Source organism: Diabrotica virgifera, chromosome 5, assembly GCF_917563875.1.
Source record: "Diabrotica virgifera virgifera chromosome 5, PGI_DIABVI_V3a".
Classification (NCBI taxonomy): Eukaryota; Metazoa; Arthropoda; class Insecta; order Coleoptera; family Chrysomelidae; genus Diabrotica; species Diabrotica virgifera.
In genome coordinates this window covers 558710-573180 of record NC_065447.1, presented here as the reverse complement: position 1 = coordinate 573180, position 14471 = coordinate 558710, and the positions used below count along the sequence as shown (strand labels likewise).

The following is a 14471-nucleotide window of genomic DNA, read 5'->3' as shown; positions in this document are numbered from 1 at the left end:
TATATTTTTATCTTATTACCCCGGCCTATATCCGATTTCGGAAAATGGTTCGACTATCAGTGCATTGGGTTATACTCTACAAGAAATTCCCAGACAGAACATGTATTTAGGTGACTATTATTTATTATATTTTTATTATGTCCTTAAACTTGCTAATCAATTACTGAAATACTGTTAGTTTTAAACGTTTTTATTTTACATTTAAAAATTTTTGTTTGGGAGCCCATACAATCAGATTATCCAAGCTTGATGCAATAGTACGGTGGCTCATACGGAAGAGTATGTTTCGGACTGACATACAAAGGTCCAAACTTTTCTAAAGAATATTTTTGGTTGCCTCTCCAGCCAACAAAAGCTAAAAACAAACCAACATTATTGTAAATCGTTGCTACAATTTTAATCGTTGCTCTTTTAAATCAACGATATTGACGATATAGTGTAGGAACCAGGTTGAACCTCGCAAAATGGACACAAGTCCGGTTTTTTTCTGGTATATCAAGGGCTGCTTATTATGAGACTAACTTTTTCTTAAAAATTTCGCACCAGAACCCCTCTTTTCATCCCTTTAAAGGGGGCAAGTTGTGGTTTTTGCGAAACGTAGCCCTTCCTGTGCATTTTGCAAAAAATTTACTTAATATTAAAATGAAGAGGACTATATTTCCTACTATTTATTTCCCTACAGCATATGTCTATCACCCACCGTTTAGCGGGGGTAGCACCCCAAAGTTGACAAATTTTTAAAAGGATGTTTTAAAAAAAAATTATTTTTTCCTAACTGTAATGAAACTTAAGAAGAAACCCTGCGTCAATTAATCACAAATAAGTGACTGATTTTTTGATATAGATTCCATTTAAGGGCAATTGAAATTTTTTTTAATTACAGGGTGTTACATTTTAAACAGCCCCTTTTTATAGCATATGAACCGCCTATGCTACAGTAAAAAAACTTTCAGCGATTATCCATGTACTAGTGTTATTTACAAATTTATGTAATGCACCCTCATATTTTCCCCGGAACCACCCCAAAAAAAGGAGAAAATAATCAAAAATTAATTTTGTGCCACCACTGTGGCTGTACCACCACTGACATGGTATGACTCAAGAAAAATGTGGTGATATGAATATGTTTGTATAACACCCTGAAATAATTTTACAGACAGATAATTTAATTTTTTTATACGAAATAACTATACAACCATCCTGCCTCTTTGAAAATAGATTTATATTAACCTTCTTGAGATATGTGCGAAATGGCATGACTTAGAAAATCGTGTAATTTTCCACGAATTATCTTACAAATTTTTTAACTATATATAGTAAAAAAGGTGTAACTAAACATCCTGCCATTTTGCATAATGTATACTGAAATTATTTATTTTGTAACAAAATTTATTTTATGACTTAGAAAATCACGGAACCAGAGTGAAAATTTTATACAAAATTTTCCAAGAAACAAGTGCAGTTAAACATTAGGTGACGTCATGCCAATATTTTTTTTGGTCATTTTGAAATAAATATAATTAATTTATTAAGTTGGCAGGACTTAGAAAATCATGAAAATTTCATTATTTTCATTACATATTTGTATATATGTATACTCCCTAAGTACTTTTGCTACCGTCCTGCCCAAAAAATTTTCTTCATAAAATAGATAGTATCCTGTTATTCTATGGATATGGCAGGACTTAAAAATTCATCGCAACTCCCAATTTTTTTATTCATGGAAAATCTAATTTTCACAGAAAAATGTCACAGGAAACCCGTGGATTTTTTCACAAATTGTAAGTACCTTCTCTAACCTTCCAGTATTGCAAAGGGCAGGACTTAGAAAATCGTGGTTGAACTTCTGTTAATATCTCCCGGTTTAAAACGGTGGGTGATAGACTTATGCTGTCGGGAAATAAATAGTAGGAAATAAACTTCATTTTACTATTAAGTAAATTTTTTGCAAAACGTACAGGAAGGTCTACGTTTCGCGAAAACCACAAATTACCCCCTTTAAAGGAATGAAAAGAGGGGTTCCAGGGCGAAATTTTTTAAGAAAAAGTTAGTCTTATAATAAACACTTCTTGATATACCAGAAAAAAAATAAAACCGGACTTTTGTCCATTTTGAGAGGTTCAACCTCTGTTTCCTACACTAATAAGCATAATATAAGAATAGTAAAAGAACTGTTTTGGATCCGCACTCACCAGAAAACGATCTTTTAGTTTTTAGTAGACACTTTCGACATATTAAGTTATACTTGATATTTATAGATCTTGGGAAGGTGCACGACATAGTTCCTAGACAAGAACTGTGGAGATGTATGAGAGAGAAATGGCTTTAGCCTGGGTAGATTATCGGAGAATAGGCCATTTTTGGGAAAAGTTATTTACCAGCAATTTTATTGCTGAAATCGAATCTTATGATTGTACATATATTATAAATAATATAAATATGCAAAGTCAGCAGATAGTGTGCTACTTTTTTATAAACAAAATGGCGCCCGAAAATCGTGTTTTTATCAATTTTTGCTTTATAACTGCAAATATTTTAACTTTACACCACAAATATCCAAATAAAAATTTACCGAAATTAAATTCTGCATAGAGACTTGTTTTTCCGAAAACGCGGGTTTTTCCAACAAAATCTTTAATTTTCAACTAAAATGTTAGATAAGTTATTGTTTATCAATAATTAAATAACTTGGTAATATAAAATCACTTTTCGTATAGATTATAACTCCAGAAGCCGATGGAGATTGAATGAACAGTTTAGCAACAACTGAATTGTTAATTAAAAAATTATGGTCACCATAATAACCACAATGATTATGGTACATAAGAATAACTATGATTTTTGTATAAAAAGACAGTGTAACTATCTAATTTACTTTACAGAATTGAACCTGGACTATTTAAGCGGCCTCAGGAATATTTTAAAATTATAAACAATTTTTTGGCTTATAAACAAATAGACTATCTCGGGAAATATTAAATTTAATTAAATCACGCAAACGGTATTGGAAAAAAAGCGACAGGACGCTTATTTCAAAAGAAAAAAACGTTTAATTGTGATGAGTGACTCCTAAGATACAATCGGTCAAATTTGACCGGCATTTACGGCAAAGATATAAATAATAGGATCATAATTTTCGAAGCATCACCTTTTTATTTCGGTCCTCTTTTTCCACACCAATTTTCATATCTTTAAAGTACTCATAACATATATTATTATAATAAAAACTATCGATATTACGAGTGAAAATTGCCAAAAATAGCAAAATTCCAAACAAAAATTAGGCTGGAGAAAATGTAATCTCAAAGTTCAAAATCGGTATACGTTAAAAAAATGCATTTTCTCGGCTTCCCATGGAGCAATTTGCTTCATTTTTTTTTGTTCCCAAGTAACTCGAGTAGAGCCATCTAACTAACGCATTATTAAACGTCAAACTTGCTTTTGTTTTGTTATAATAGATTAATTTATTTATAAGAAAACAAAATTACATATTTTTTCCAGTTGTAGACTTTTTTTAGATAAACTTACTACAACTGTACCTTTTAACGTTAAAAACACAAATATTCTCATTTGAAAGCTGTATAATTATTTAAACAATCTTTAATTAAACAAATTAAAAATTTTTGTTATAATAAATAAATTAATTTATTATAACAAAACAGAAGCAAGTTTGACATTTAATAATGCGTTAGTTAGATGGCTCTACTCGAGTTACTTGGTATCAAAAAAAGAATGAAGAAAATTGCTCCATGGAAAGCCGAGAAAATGCATTTTTTAACGTATACCGATTTTGAATTTTGAGATTACCTACATTTTCTCCAACCTAATTTTTGTTTGAAATTTTGCTATTTTTGGCAATTTTCACTCGTAATATCGAGAGTTTTTATGATAATAATATATGTTATGAGTATTTTAAAGATATGAAAATTGATGTGCAGAAAAAGGACCGAAATAGAAAAGTGATGGTTTGAAAATTATGATCCTATTGTTTATATCTTTGCCGTAAATGCCGGTCAACTTTTACCGGTTGAATCTCAGGAACCACTTATCACAATTAAACGTTTTTTCTTTTAAAAGAAGTGTCCTGCCGCTTTTTTTCCAATACCGTATTCAGTATTTAATTTAATTTAATATTTAACGAGATATTCCATTTGTTTATAAGCCAAAAATTGTTTATAATTTTAAAATATTCCTGAGGCCGCTTAAATAGTCCAATTTCAATTCTGGAAACTACATTAGATAGGTACAGCGTCTTTTTATACAAAAATCATAGTTATGCTTATGTACCATAATTATTGTGGTTGTTATAGCGACGGTAAATTTTTAATTAACAATTCAATTGTTGCTAAACTGTTCATTCAATTTCCATCGGCTTCTGGAATTATAATCTATACGAAAAGAGCTTTTATATTACAAAGTTAATTAATTATTCATAAACAAGTACTTATCTAAAATTTTAGTTTAAAATTAAAGATTTTGTTGAAAAAACCCGCATTTTCCGGGAAAAATTTTCGTCAAAGTAAATCGGGAAAAACACGTCTCTATGCAGAATTTAATTACGGTGAATTTTTATTTGAGTGTTTTTGGTGTAAAGTTAAAATCTTTGGAGTTATAGAGCAAAAATTGAAAAAAACACTATTTTCGGGCGCCCTTTTGTTTATAAAAAAAGTAGCACACTGTCTGCGGACTTTGCATACCTATATTATTAATATATGCAATCATAAGATTGGATTCCAGCAATAAAATTGCTGGTAAATAACTTTTCCTTGTATTTTGCTAATTAGCCGAGTGTACTTCCCGAGAAGTACGTAAGGCTTGTAAAGGATATTATGAGGAAGCGTCACCAAAGTAAGGCCTTGTCTAGGATTGACCTAAATGAAAAAAAAAAGCAAAATAACAGGAAATATACAAATATTCCTTGTAAGATTACCTGATGACGTTGTAGGTACAGCATCAGTAGCCTCTGCAGAAATTATTACGTCTTCCAAATAATTCATTTTCATATTCTTTCCTCTGCGAGTAATTTTTCTGTACTGTTTTTCGCTGTACCCCAATTTGGAAGCTTCTTCAAGGATTATCTAAAACGATGTAAAATTCACTCACCAATACAATTCTATAACGAAACTTCAAAGATGAGAGCAAAAAAGAAAACAGAAAAATAGACTTTTTTATTTAGCTCAAACGCCGGGATAACTAATGTCCATTGGCATGGTACGGTTGATTACACAATCAGATTATAGTCTAATGTGTAGTGTAATTATGTGTGTGTGTTGAGTAAATGTCTTGTTACTTAGTAAAGTCAACTTCATTGTCTTTATTAAGAGACGCTAATTGTATCCGAACGTCTGCAGTTCCTCCGATGAGTACCGATCCCAAAAGGAAAGAAATTATTTTCATTTATTAATTTTTAACACGTAGGCTGCCGTGAGACACAAGTGTTGTTTTTCAATAACAGTCGCCTGACACACCCTAGTTGTCTCGTCAGTAAAGCCACGTAAGCATCACGGTTTTTTTTAAATATTATGGCAGTAAACGTGTTAATAAGGAAAAATTACTACCCAGCTGGGTTTCGAAGTCACAATCCTTGGATTAAAATATCCAAAGGTAGGTTTCCTTACCAGTGAGTCACAAAGGGGGATAAAATTTACTTTTAATAAATTTACGTGTGTGAGAAAAGCTGCTGACTATCAAAATTCATTTTTAAATGAATATTGATGGAAAACAGTGTATTGTAAATAGTTTTCTCACGTGTTGTACACTGTACTTTTTCTATGGATGCGTTTTTGTCAAGAGTTCAAACTTTAAAATTAAATAATTTAGGTGTTTTATGTAGATTGTATGCCAAAATTGAAATAAAATACATATTATACACATATGTATTTATCATTATATATGTACATATATATATTCTTAATATTTAAATACTTTTATTTATTTAAAATTATAGTTACCAGTTATATTTGAACAGTTTTGAAAGGTAATTCCTGGTAAGTTTTGATTTGACACATTTTATTTGACAAAAATATTTGTGTTTGTATTGTGCATGTTACCATGGAAACAGCGATTCTACGTATGGAAACCGTGAGAAAAAATATTTCTCACTGCAATGGCCGACTTTTCTCACAGCCTGAGAAATTGTTCGTTTTGAATGTATGTAAGTAGTGAGAGAAGTTGCACATTGTGCAACCTGTGAGCATCCATAGAAAAAATATTTATTCAATTATAAAAACATTTGTAGGGATTTACCTTAGGAAAATCCAAGTAAAATCCCCACTTATCGTGCCATTCCTTCCTAGCTTTATCTTCAAGAACCTCTAAAGACTTCCTACAAATAAATAAAAGCTCTCGTTTTTGATAAAAATAAAAATCGGCACACAAAATACTTACAAAATATTTGTTTGAATCACATAATCGGTATATTGACTCGTTGCTGCCATTGCACCCAAAAATTATTTGTTTTGGTGTGGTGAGGAATGAATGCTAAAGTAGTTTGATCGATAACATCTACAGATCGCGTGACGAATAGCAGAAAAATTTATAGGGTAAATAAAAAGAGTAGAAATCAAGCTTAAATAATTACAAATTACTAAAAATACTTACATATGGAAAAAGGTACTAGAAATAGACAAAGGTTTCGGATTACAGACTCTTTTGAGCCGATTGAGCAATGCATGTGAAGGTTTTGGAATGCGAATCAATAAAAATAAAACCATCAGTAAGCTAATTGCGAGGTTACATAATAAACCTTTACCATTCATAAAAAAGAATATGTGTGTTTCCTGTTACGCACCACGTAAGAAGTTATACTTCTATTATTATGATTTCAACCAAATTAATATACTTAACTGGTTATTTGTATTTTATTTAAATATTAAACTAACTTTCTTTACCTACCACTTTTAAAATTTTTTTATTAAAACGATACCAAAAATATATAAAAAAAAATATTAATCGTCCGGGATTTGAACCCGGGACCTCTTGATCTCCGGTCACACGCTCTACCACTGAGCTAATTCCCTTTTGCTTTGACAGGTTACAAGATTTCTCATACATACTGACAAATTTAATAGACCAAGAAGTGAGGTATACAAAAATACTTTAAATATACTTACTACATATTCTGTATTTACATATACAGCAACGTGGAGAAATTTTGAGGTTTAACGTGATATCTCTATTAAAAGAATTTTCTTTAGTTGATAGAAGGCGGCTCTGGCTTTTTAAATGCGTATTCTTATTTCTCTGTATATATCCTAATAGGCTATTGATTATATTCAAAATAAGAGAGCTAAAAGGAACTACAACGTTAACGGGATTTTATTGTCTCATATAGTCAGCGGACCTCTATACTTAAAAACCGCGGAGTGCTACCATTTAAATGGGTGCGTTTTTGAGGAAGAGGTGAATTAGTCCCTAGACACAGGGTGAATTAACGTGAGTTCCATTCACTTTTGGTACAAACACTTCTACAGAAAAATTGTTCCTGGATAAATTTACTATCGAAATATCATATTTTAAAGTCGAAAAGTATTTTTTTTACAAAAATACATTCAAAAGAAAAGCAAGAAAAAAACACGAAAGAAAGCAATTTTGTTTTTTGCCCCATAATTTTTTTCCACAGGGATATAGGTATAGGCATTGCTTCAGCGAAAAATAAGTTCCATCCTTCCTCTTTAAAATGACGTTCAGTAGTAGTCTCTAGGATTTATATTTTCCGAAATAGGATTTTTCAAAGTTTGCCGCTCACAGAATTTTTGAGCCATTTTCCCCCATTATTTCGCAAACATTGTACTTACTGTAACTTTTTTCTACGCATTTCTAGGTATATGCAATGGTACATTTGGTAAAAAGATAAGTCAGTTACCTTTAAAATGGTCTACTGTATAAGGTCATACGACTATTTTTAAACAAGTTATGCTTTTTCAAGATTTTATACTTTTAATGATTTTTGATATTGTTACGGTTGAAAGGTCTTTTTCTCAAAGTTCTTGTATAATTCATAATGAATATCAAATTTTGATAAGATATATAACAAGTTGTATAGCTATTAGGCCTATTTAACATTTAAATAGTAACGGAAATAGTAAATACTACATTTTATTTTGATTGGGCCAAGTTCAAGGTTTCTGTCAGGTGCGAAATAGATAATTAATTTGAGGTCTGGTCTTCAATGATTGCTTGAAGTAAAAGCATGGTATTTTAAGTAAACCGATCAGCCTTCGATCAAAATGTCCATATATTATCACAAATTATATTTTGGATGATTCTAAAGATTACATCAGTTTATGGAACATTGTATGGACTTAGTTTTCCAATTCCTTGTTGGAGAGTATAGAATCTAGTTTCTGTGAAAGCCTTCTTAGCCACATTTTTTTGTACGAAGAAAAAACCACGTGTTACCACCGCATAGATTTTCCAGAATCTTGTATAGAGGCTGTGAAAATTATATTTTAAATATTAGTTGGGGGCCTTTGTCCGCTGAAGTCGGATATTTATTCCGATTTGATGTTTGCCGAAATGCAGTAATGATGTTGTTGGATGCAACTTTTTCTATTGGTTGTTTGTAAGAATGTTGATGGTGTGAAGACGTTCAAGTTTTGGAACTAAAGGTTAGTGAAATTATTTACGTCACTACTTTCGCGTAGAAAATACTATTCTTTTGTTTTTTTTTTATTTGAGAGACACTTCAATATCTCACTAGTCAATCTGTTCCTAAGATAGATAATATTTTATTACTTCATTAAAGTCATATCAAAATTATTATTCAACAGTTTTATTTTAAAATAATGTAAAGAGCTCTTAGGGAATTTAGGCATTTTAGCTGAAACCTCTTCGAGGTGACTTTTTATCAAGTGTTTTTCTCTTTCATTTCAAACATTGTAACGATATATTATATTGATGTTTATAATAAATAATATTTGTTACGGTAATAAAGTTATATGTATTTACTATTTAATTTATAATTCTCACATATTTTTGCTGGCGCCCTGTAATTAGATATTCCTAAAATCTACTTTGAATAAATCATTTTAGGCCAGACTAAAATGATTCCTTCTTATGTTTTCTAACCCACCACAGAGAAGTCTCAAATCTCTATGGTCTGACTTTTATTTGTTTGTTTTCTTTAAGTTAACTATAGCTGTTACAGAGGAAGCGTCTTTCTTGGTAACAATATTTTTTATGATTATTTTTTAAATTTCTCATTATGACTTTTTTTCTTGTACATTTAGGTATATACGTTCCGGAATAAAAAAAGCTTATTTTCTTTACTTTAAAATGGTGTATTGCTATGACCTCTAGGACTATTTTTAAACAAGATATCCGTAGGATATCCAAGGGTACCCGTAATTTGAGAAAAATTTTAAAAAATTTTATTTTTTTTTTCAATTAGAAGAATATAATTGCATATTGTAACATAATTTTTAATTCCGAATAACTTTTTGTAAACCCTTTTCGATATTGTGAAATATAAAGGTACTTTACTCTTGAGCGAAATTAATATTTTTTAACATACCTCGTACACTATTGATTAAATTTTATATCTGATGATTACATCTTAGGTTTTAGACTATGCAGAGCATTTTATAAAGAATAATTTTTTTCATAAAGTTAATAATCAAAAGTTTTCCATATGGTTCCAACTTAGTGGGACCTATTGCATGTGTATATGTCACACTTTGAAAAAGCATATCTTGTTTAAAAATATTCCTAGAATTTTTTGCAATACACCATTTTAAAGTAAATAAAATAAGCTTTCCTTTTTATTACACAATGTATTAATGTATAGACCTAAATATACAATAAAAAAGTTATAATGAGAAATTTAAAAATAATCGTAAAATATATCAAAAATCATCAAAAGTATAAAATTTTGAAAAACCATATCTTACTTAAAAAATAGTAATACAGCCTTTTACGATAGACCATTTTTTAAAGGTAATTGACTTTTCTTCCTACTAAATGAAACATTGCATATACCTAAAGCTGCGTAAAAAAAGTTACAGAACAATGTTTGCGAAGTAACAAGGAAAATGGCCCATAATTATTGTGAGTGGCGAAATTTGAAAAATCATATTTTGGAAACTATAAATGAAACATACTTACACCAAACGTCATTTTAAAGAGGAAGGATGAAAGGTTTTTTTCTGTGAAGCAATGCCTATACCTATATCCCCGTGGAAAAAAGTTATAGGGCAAGAAACAAAAATGCTCCCTTTCGTGTTTTTTTTTTATTTTCATTTGAATATATTTTTGTACACAAAAATATTTTTGACTTTAGTATGTGATATTTTGATAGTAAATTTAACCTGGAAAATTTTTCGTGTAGACGTGTTTGTACCAAACGTGCATAGAACTCGCCCTAATTCGCCCTGTGCCTAGGGACTAATTCACCCCTTTCTCAAAAACGCACCCCTTTAAATGGTAGCACTTCGCGGTTTTTTCATCTTTAGAGATCCATTTACCATATGAAACAATAAAAACCCGTTAACGTTGTAGTTCCTTTCTAAAATACATAATCAATAGCCTATAATTATCGGTAACGCTGGCGCCCAAATAGGTAATATTTGTGGACTCTTTCTAACGTTATGTCATACGCTGTGGTGTTCACTGGTTGTAATTCCGTTTTGCTGACAATCATAAGTTTTGTCTTACAAGTACATATTAATTTTTAGCCCATATTCATCACATGGTTCAGTCACCCTGTTTATTAGTCGTTGTAAGTCATTGGAGGCAATCAATACCGTGTGATCTGCTTATCTGAGATTGTTGACATTAATTCCGTTGATTTTAATGCATGCATCTTCATTCTTCATCTAAGGCTTCTTTGAAAATGAATTCGGAGTAGATATTAAAAAATAAAGGCGATAAAATACATCCTTGCCTCACTCCGCGTCGTGTTTGCACTGCGACAATAAGTCGCATGCCATCAATGTTGGGCCTGTTCGAGTTTTCAGCTCTGTGTGTTTCCTGCAGGTATATTATGCCCCAATCGTGAGTCCTACACAATTGGGAGATTACTTTTTCTTTAGATTTTGTAATGCCTTCGATGTTCAGACTAGTAACTGTCAGTTTTGGCTCTGAGGAGAGCCTATTTGTTTGTGTTGTCTTCCGATTGTGGAAAGCAAGTGGAATTAAAAAGTGACAAGTTAGTATTCCTATGATCTATGATTTATTTGGTAATTTTCAACTACAAAGAATAACATTTTTGATCTTTTATAACATAAAATAGATACTATTTAAATTGACACAGTCGTAAAAGCTAACGAAATACGTTGTATTTCTATATGGTAACGGAATAACACATTCTTAACTAGCTGTAACTGACACCTACACCTAAAAGATTAATAAATAATTAACTGACAATTAAGATATGTTTAGTCTCTTCTTGTCAGATTCTGTCTGCATCTGTTGTATGGCGTTAAAGAATTCGTCAACGATACCGTCGCAGTCAGCTTGGGTGGGTACAGAAGCTACATCGCCCACGAAACCCAAATGAAGTCGGTGATCGTAACTGATGACAGCAAATCCAGTAGCTAAAATAAACAACAATTAAGAAAATTTAAAAATTTGAATCATGTTAAAAGTATCCCACAATTTCTCCCAATTATTTCCTCTCAAAAAAATTTTTAGCTACGTCCATGGCTAACACATCAGCAGAACCTGCGTATGTCCGATTTCTAATTACTATAGCGTGGCCTTGCATTGTATATTTAGGCCCTTATCTTTCAAGATTATTTTCTCTCTCTCTCCTATAGCGCTATAGCCCAAGTCCATCCCTGGCCTCCCCCAGCATTAGCATCCGCCTCCAAGTATCTCTGTCCCTGGCTGGTCTCTCCCAGTTATCCATCCTTAATATCTCTATTAGGAAAAATGGCACAAGATGATAGAGAGAGGAAACTCATATGGGAAAAATACATAAAAAATCTCTTTGCAGACGAGAGGCCTGAGATAGAAGTCGTTCAGGAACAAGTGATAGATATTAACAACCTATCTGGTCCCGAGATCACAATTGAAGAAATTACTAGAGCAATAAATACCTCGAAAGACGGGAAAGCAGTTGGACCTGATAAAATTCCTGTTGAGTTAATCAGATTGTTAGATGAAGAGGGAATTACGATACTCCAAAGATTTTTCAACCAAATCTATAAAAAAGGAAAATTCCCTGTCCAATGGCTTGTATCTACCTTTATCCCCTTGCCAAAAAAGAACAACGCAACAAAGTGTCAAGAGCACCGACTGATAAGTCTGATGAGCCATTCTTTAAAAATATTCCTCAAAGTTCTTCACTACAGAATCTCCACAAAATGCGATAAGGTTATTGGTTGCTCACAATTTGGATTTCGAAAAGGCCTGGGTACCAGGGAAGCACTAGTTGCAACCCAAGTGCTAGCTCAGAACTGCTACGATCAAAGGAAAGATGTAATGATGTGCTTTATAGATTATGAAAAAGCCTTCGATCGAGTACAACATCATAAACTCGTACATATACTGAAACAACTCGACATAGATCAAAAAGACATTCGTTGCATAGAGGCTCTTTACTGGAATCAAACAGCTGTCGTCAAGGTGGACAATGAAACAACGCAAGCTCAAAAAATTCTCAGAGGTGTAAGACAGGGATGCATTCTCTCCCCACTACTGTTCAATCTATATTCAGAAAGTATCTTCCAGGAAGCTCTTGAGGAATGCGAAAGCGGCATCAAAGTGAATGGTACCTGGGTCAATAATATACGATATGCGGATGATTCGGTCTTAATAGCAGACAATATAGAAGACCTCCAAAACCTTCTTAATAAAATTGGAGAGCATAGCGAGAACATGGGACTTAGTATCAACATAAAAAAGACGAAGTTCCTTATAATCAGCCGTCAATTATGTCAACATCAAAATGCAAGACTAGCATATAACAACCAAGATGTAGAGCGCGTAAGAAAGTTTAAGTACCTGGGAACCTGGCTATGTGAAGACTGGATGTCGGATATGGAAATTAAATGTCGGATAGAAAGAGCCAGAAGTGCATTCATGAAATTCAGAAACGTCTTTACGAACTCTGACTTTGACCTAAACCTAAGATTAAGATTCACAAAATGCTATATATGGTCGTTGCTCCTATATGGCATGGAAGGATAGACTTTAAAAATAAACACAATGAATAAGCTAGAGGCATTTGAGATGTGGATCTATCGACGAATCCTTAAAGTTCCCTGGACCGCAAGAATAACAAATGAAGAAATCCTGAGAAGAATTGGTACAGAACGACAACTGATGTGTACAATTAAACAGAGAAAAACGGCATACCTGGGACACATAATTAGAAATGAAAGATATCAGTTTCTGCAAACCTTAATTGAAGGAAAGATCGAAGGAAGAAGGGGAGTGGGCAGGAAGAAAATGTCATGGCTCCGTAATGTCAAACAATGGACAGGACTAAAAAACATAGGAGACCTAATACATACTGCAAGGGATAGAGAAAAATGGTCAAACGTGATCGCGAACATCCATTAGTGGATTGCATAAGAAGAAGAAGAAATATCTCTATAGCATCGGTTCTCACTTCCACTTCGTCTATCCACCTCTTCTTTGGTCTTCCTACTGGCCGACGCGACGTCCCCCCATAGTTCCGCTAAACGTTCTACTAGATCATCCCAGCGCAATCTTTGTATTTTTGCATAATTCGCTACAGAGGGTCCTTTGTAATATTGGTATAACTCGTGGTTGGAGCTTATTCTTCATATACCATTGTCGCAAATGGGTCCCAATATCGTTTTTAATATCTTTCTTTCAAAAGTATTAATAAGAAAGTAAGTTATCAATCGAAATAGCACAGAAAACGACAATAAATATCGTCTCCATACCACCAGATTGACAACAGGTGGAATACTTTCTTTGGTTACAACCTCCCGAGATTTTCAAAAATTATAAATCATACAGGATGCCGAGGAAATTGAGAAGATGAGAGAATTTTAAATAATTCACAACTCATTTGCTCAGCGTGGTAAAAGTTCCAACAAGAAAGATTCCTTAATACTGCTACAAAAGAGTAAATGAATTAAAAATGTATAAACATTTTCAATTTCTTTGCAACACGAAAATGCAGCAGCTGCATCATGTTCTGGTTAAATCGGAGAGAGCAGGAAGAATCTATACCGGTTTTGGAGGTTTTTCCCCCTCATCAGTACTCCCATATCCTCTTCTCTCCGATTTTTCCAGGCATCACACTTTGGGCATTTCCGAATTGCAAAGAAGGAAATGTCACGGATGAACTAGAGCCATCTGCCGAAAAACAAAGTAAGTTAGCAATCGAAATAGCACAGAAAACGACAATAAATATCGTTCCCATACCACCAGATTGACAACAGGTGGAATACATTCTTTGGTTACAACCTCCTGAGATTTTCAAAAATTATAAATCATACAGGATGCCGAGGAAATTAACATGAGAGAATTTTAAATAATTCACAACTTATCTG

The 14471-nt window shown here is 32.4% G+C and overlaps 2 protein-coding genes across 2 annotated transcripts in view; both read right to left on the bottom strand.

Moving 5' to 3' along the window:
* Positions 1–105: 105 nt before the first annotated feature.
* LOC114333798 (uncharacterized) lies at positions 106–6500 on the bottom strand. Its single transcript, XM_028283804.2, has 4 exons — positions 6388–6500; positions 6247–6325; positions 4931–5078; positions 106–355 (listed from the first exon to the last, which is right to left on the bottom strand). Exons 1-4 carry the CDS (start codon positions 6435–6437, stop codon positions 237–239), a joined length of 396 nt encoding a protein of 131 aa, XP_028139605.2. The 5' UTR covers positions 6438–6500; the 3' UTR covers positions 106–236.
* Positions 6501–11147: 4647 nt separating this feature from the next.
* The window catches only part of LOC114333819 (uncharacterized), a 29195-nt gene continuing 25871 nt past the window's right edge, over positions 11148–14471 (bottom strand). The window contains exon 8 of the mRNA XM_028283813.2: positions 11148–11534. Coding sequence (XP_028139614.2) covers positions 11365–11534 — 170 coding nt within the window. The 3' untranslated portion in view covers positions 11148–11364. The remainder of the gene's footprint in view (positions 11535–14471) is intronic.

What these genes read in the sequence shown, in the direction of transcription:
- LOC114333798 (XM_028283804.2), bottom strand. Translation starts at nt 6,437, where the DNA reads ATGGCAGCAACGAGTCAATATACCGATTATGTGATTCAAACAAATATT. An exon ending in GTGATTCAAACAAATATTTT is followed by an intron (nt 6,326 to 6,387) that starts GTAAGTATTTTG and finishes ATTTATTTGTAG; the next exon opens with GAAGTCTTTAGAGGTTCTTG. An exon ending in TTTACTTGGATTTTCCTAAG is followed by an intron (nt 5,079 to 6,246) that starts GTAAATCCCTAC and finishes ACATCGTTTTAG; the next exon opens with ATAATCCTTGAAGAAGCTTC.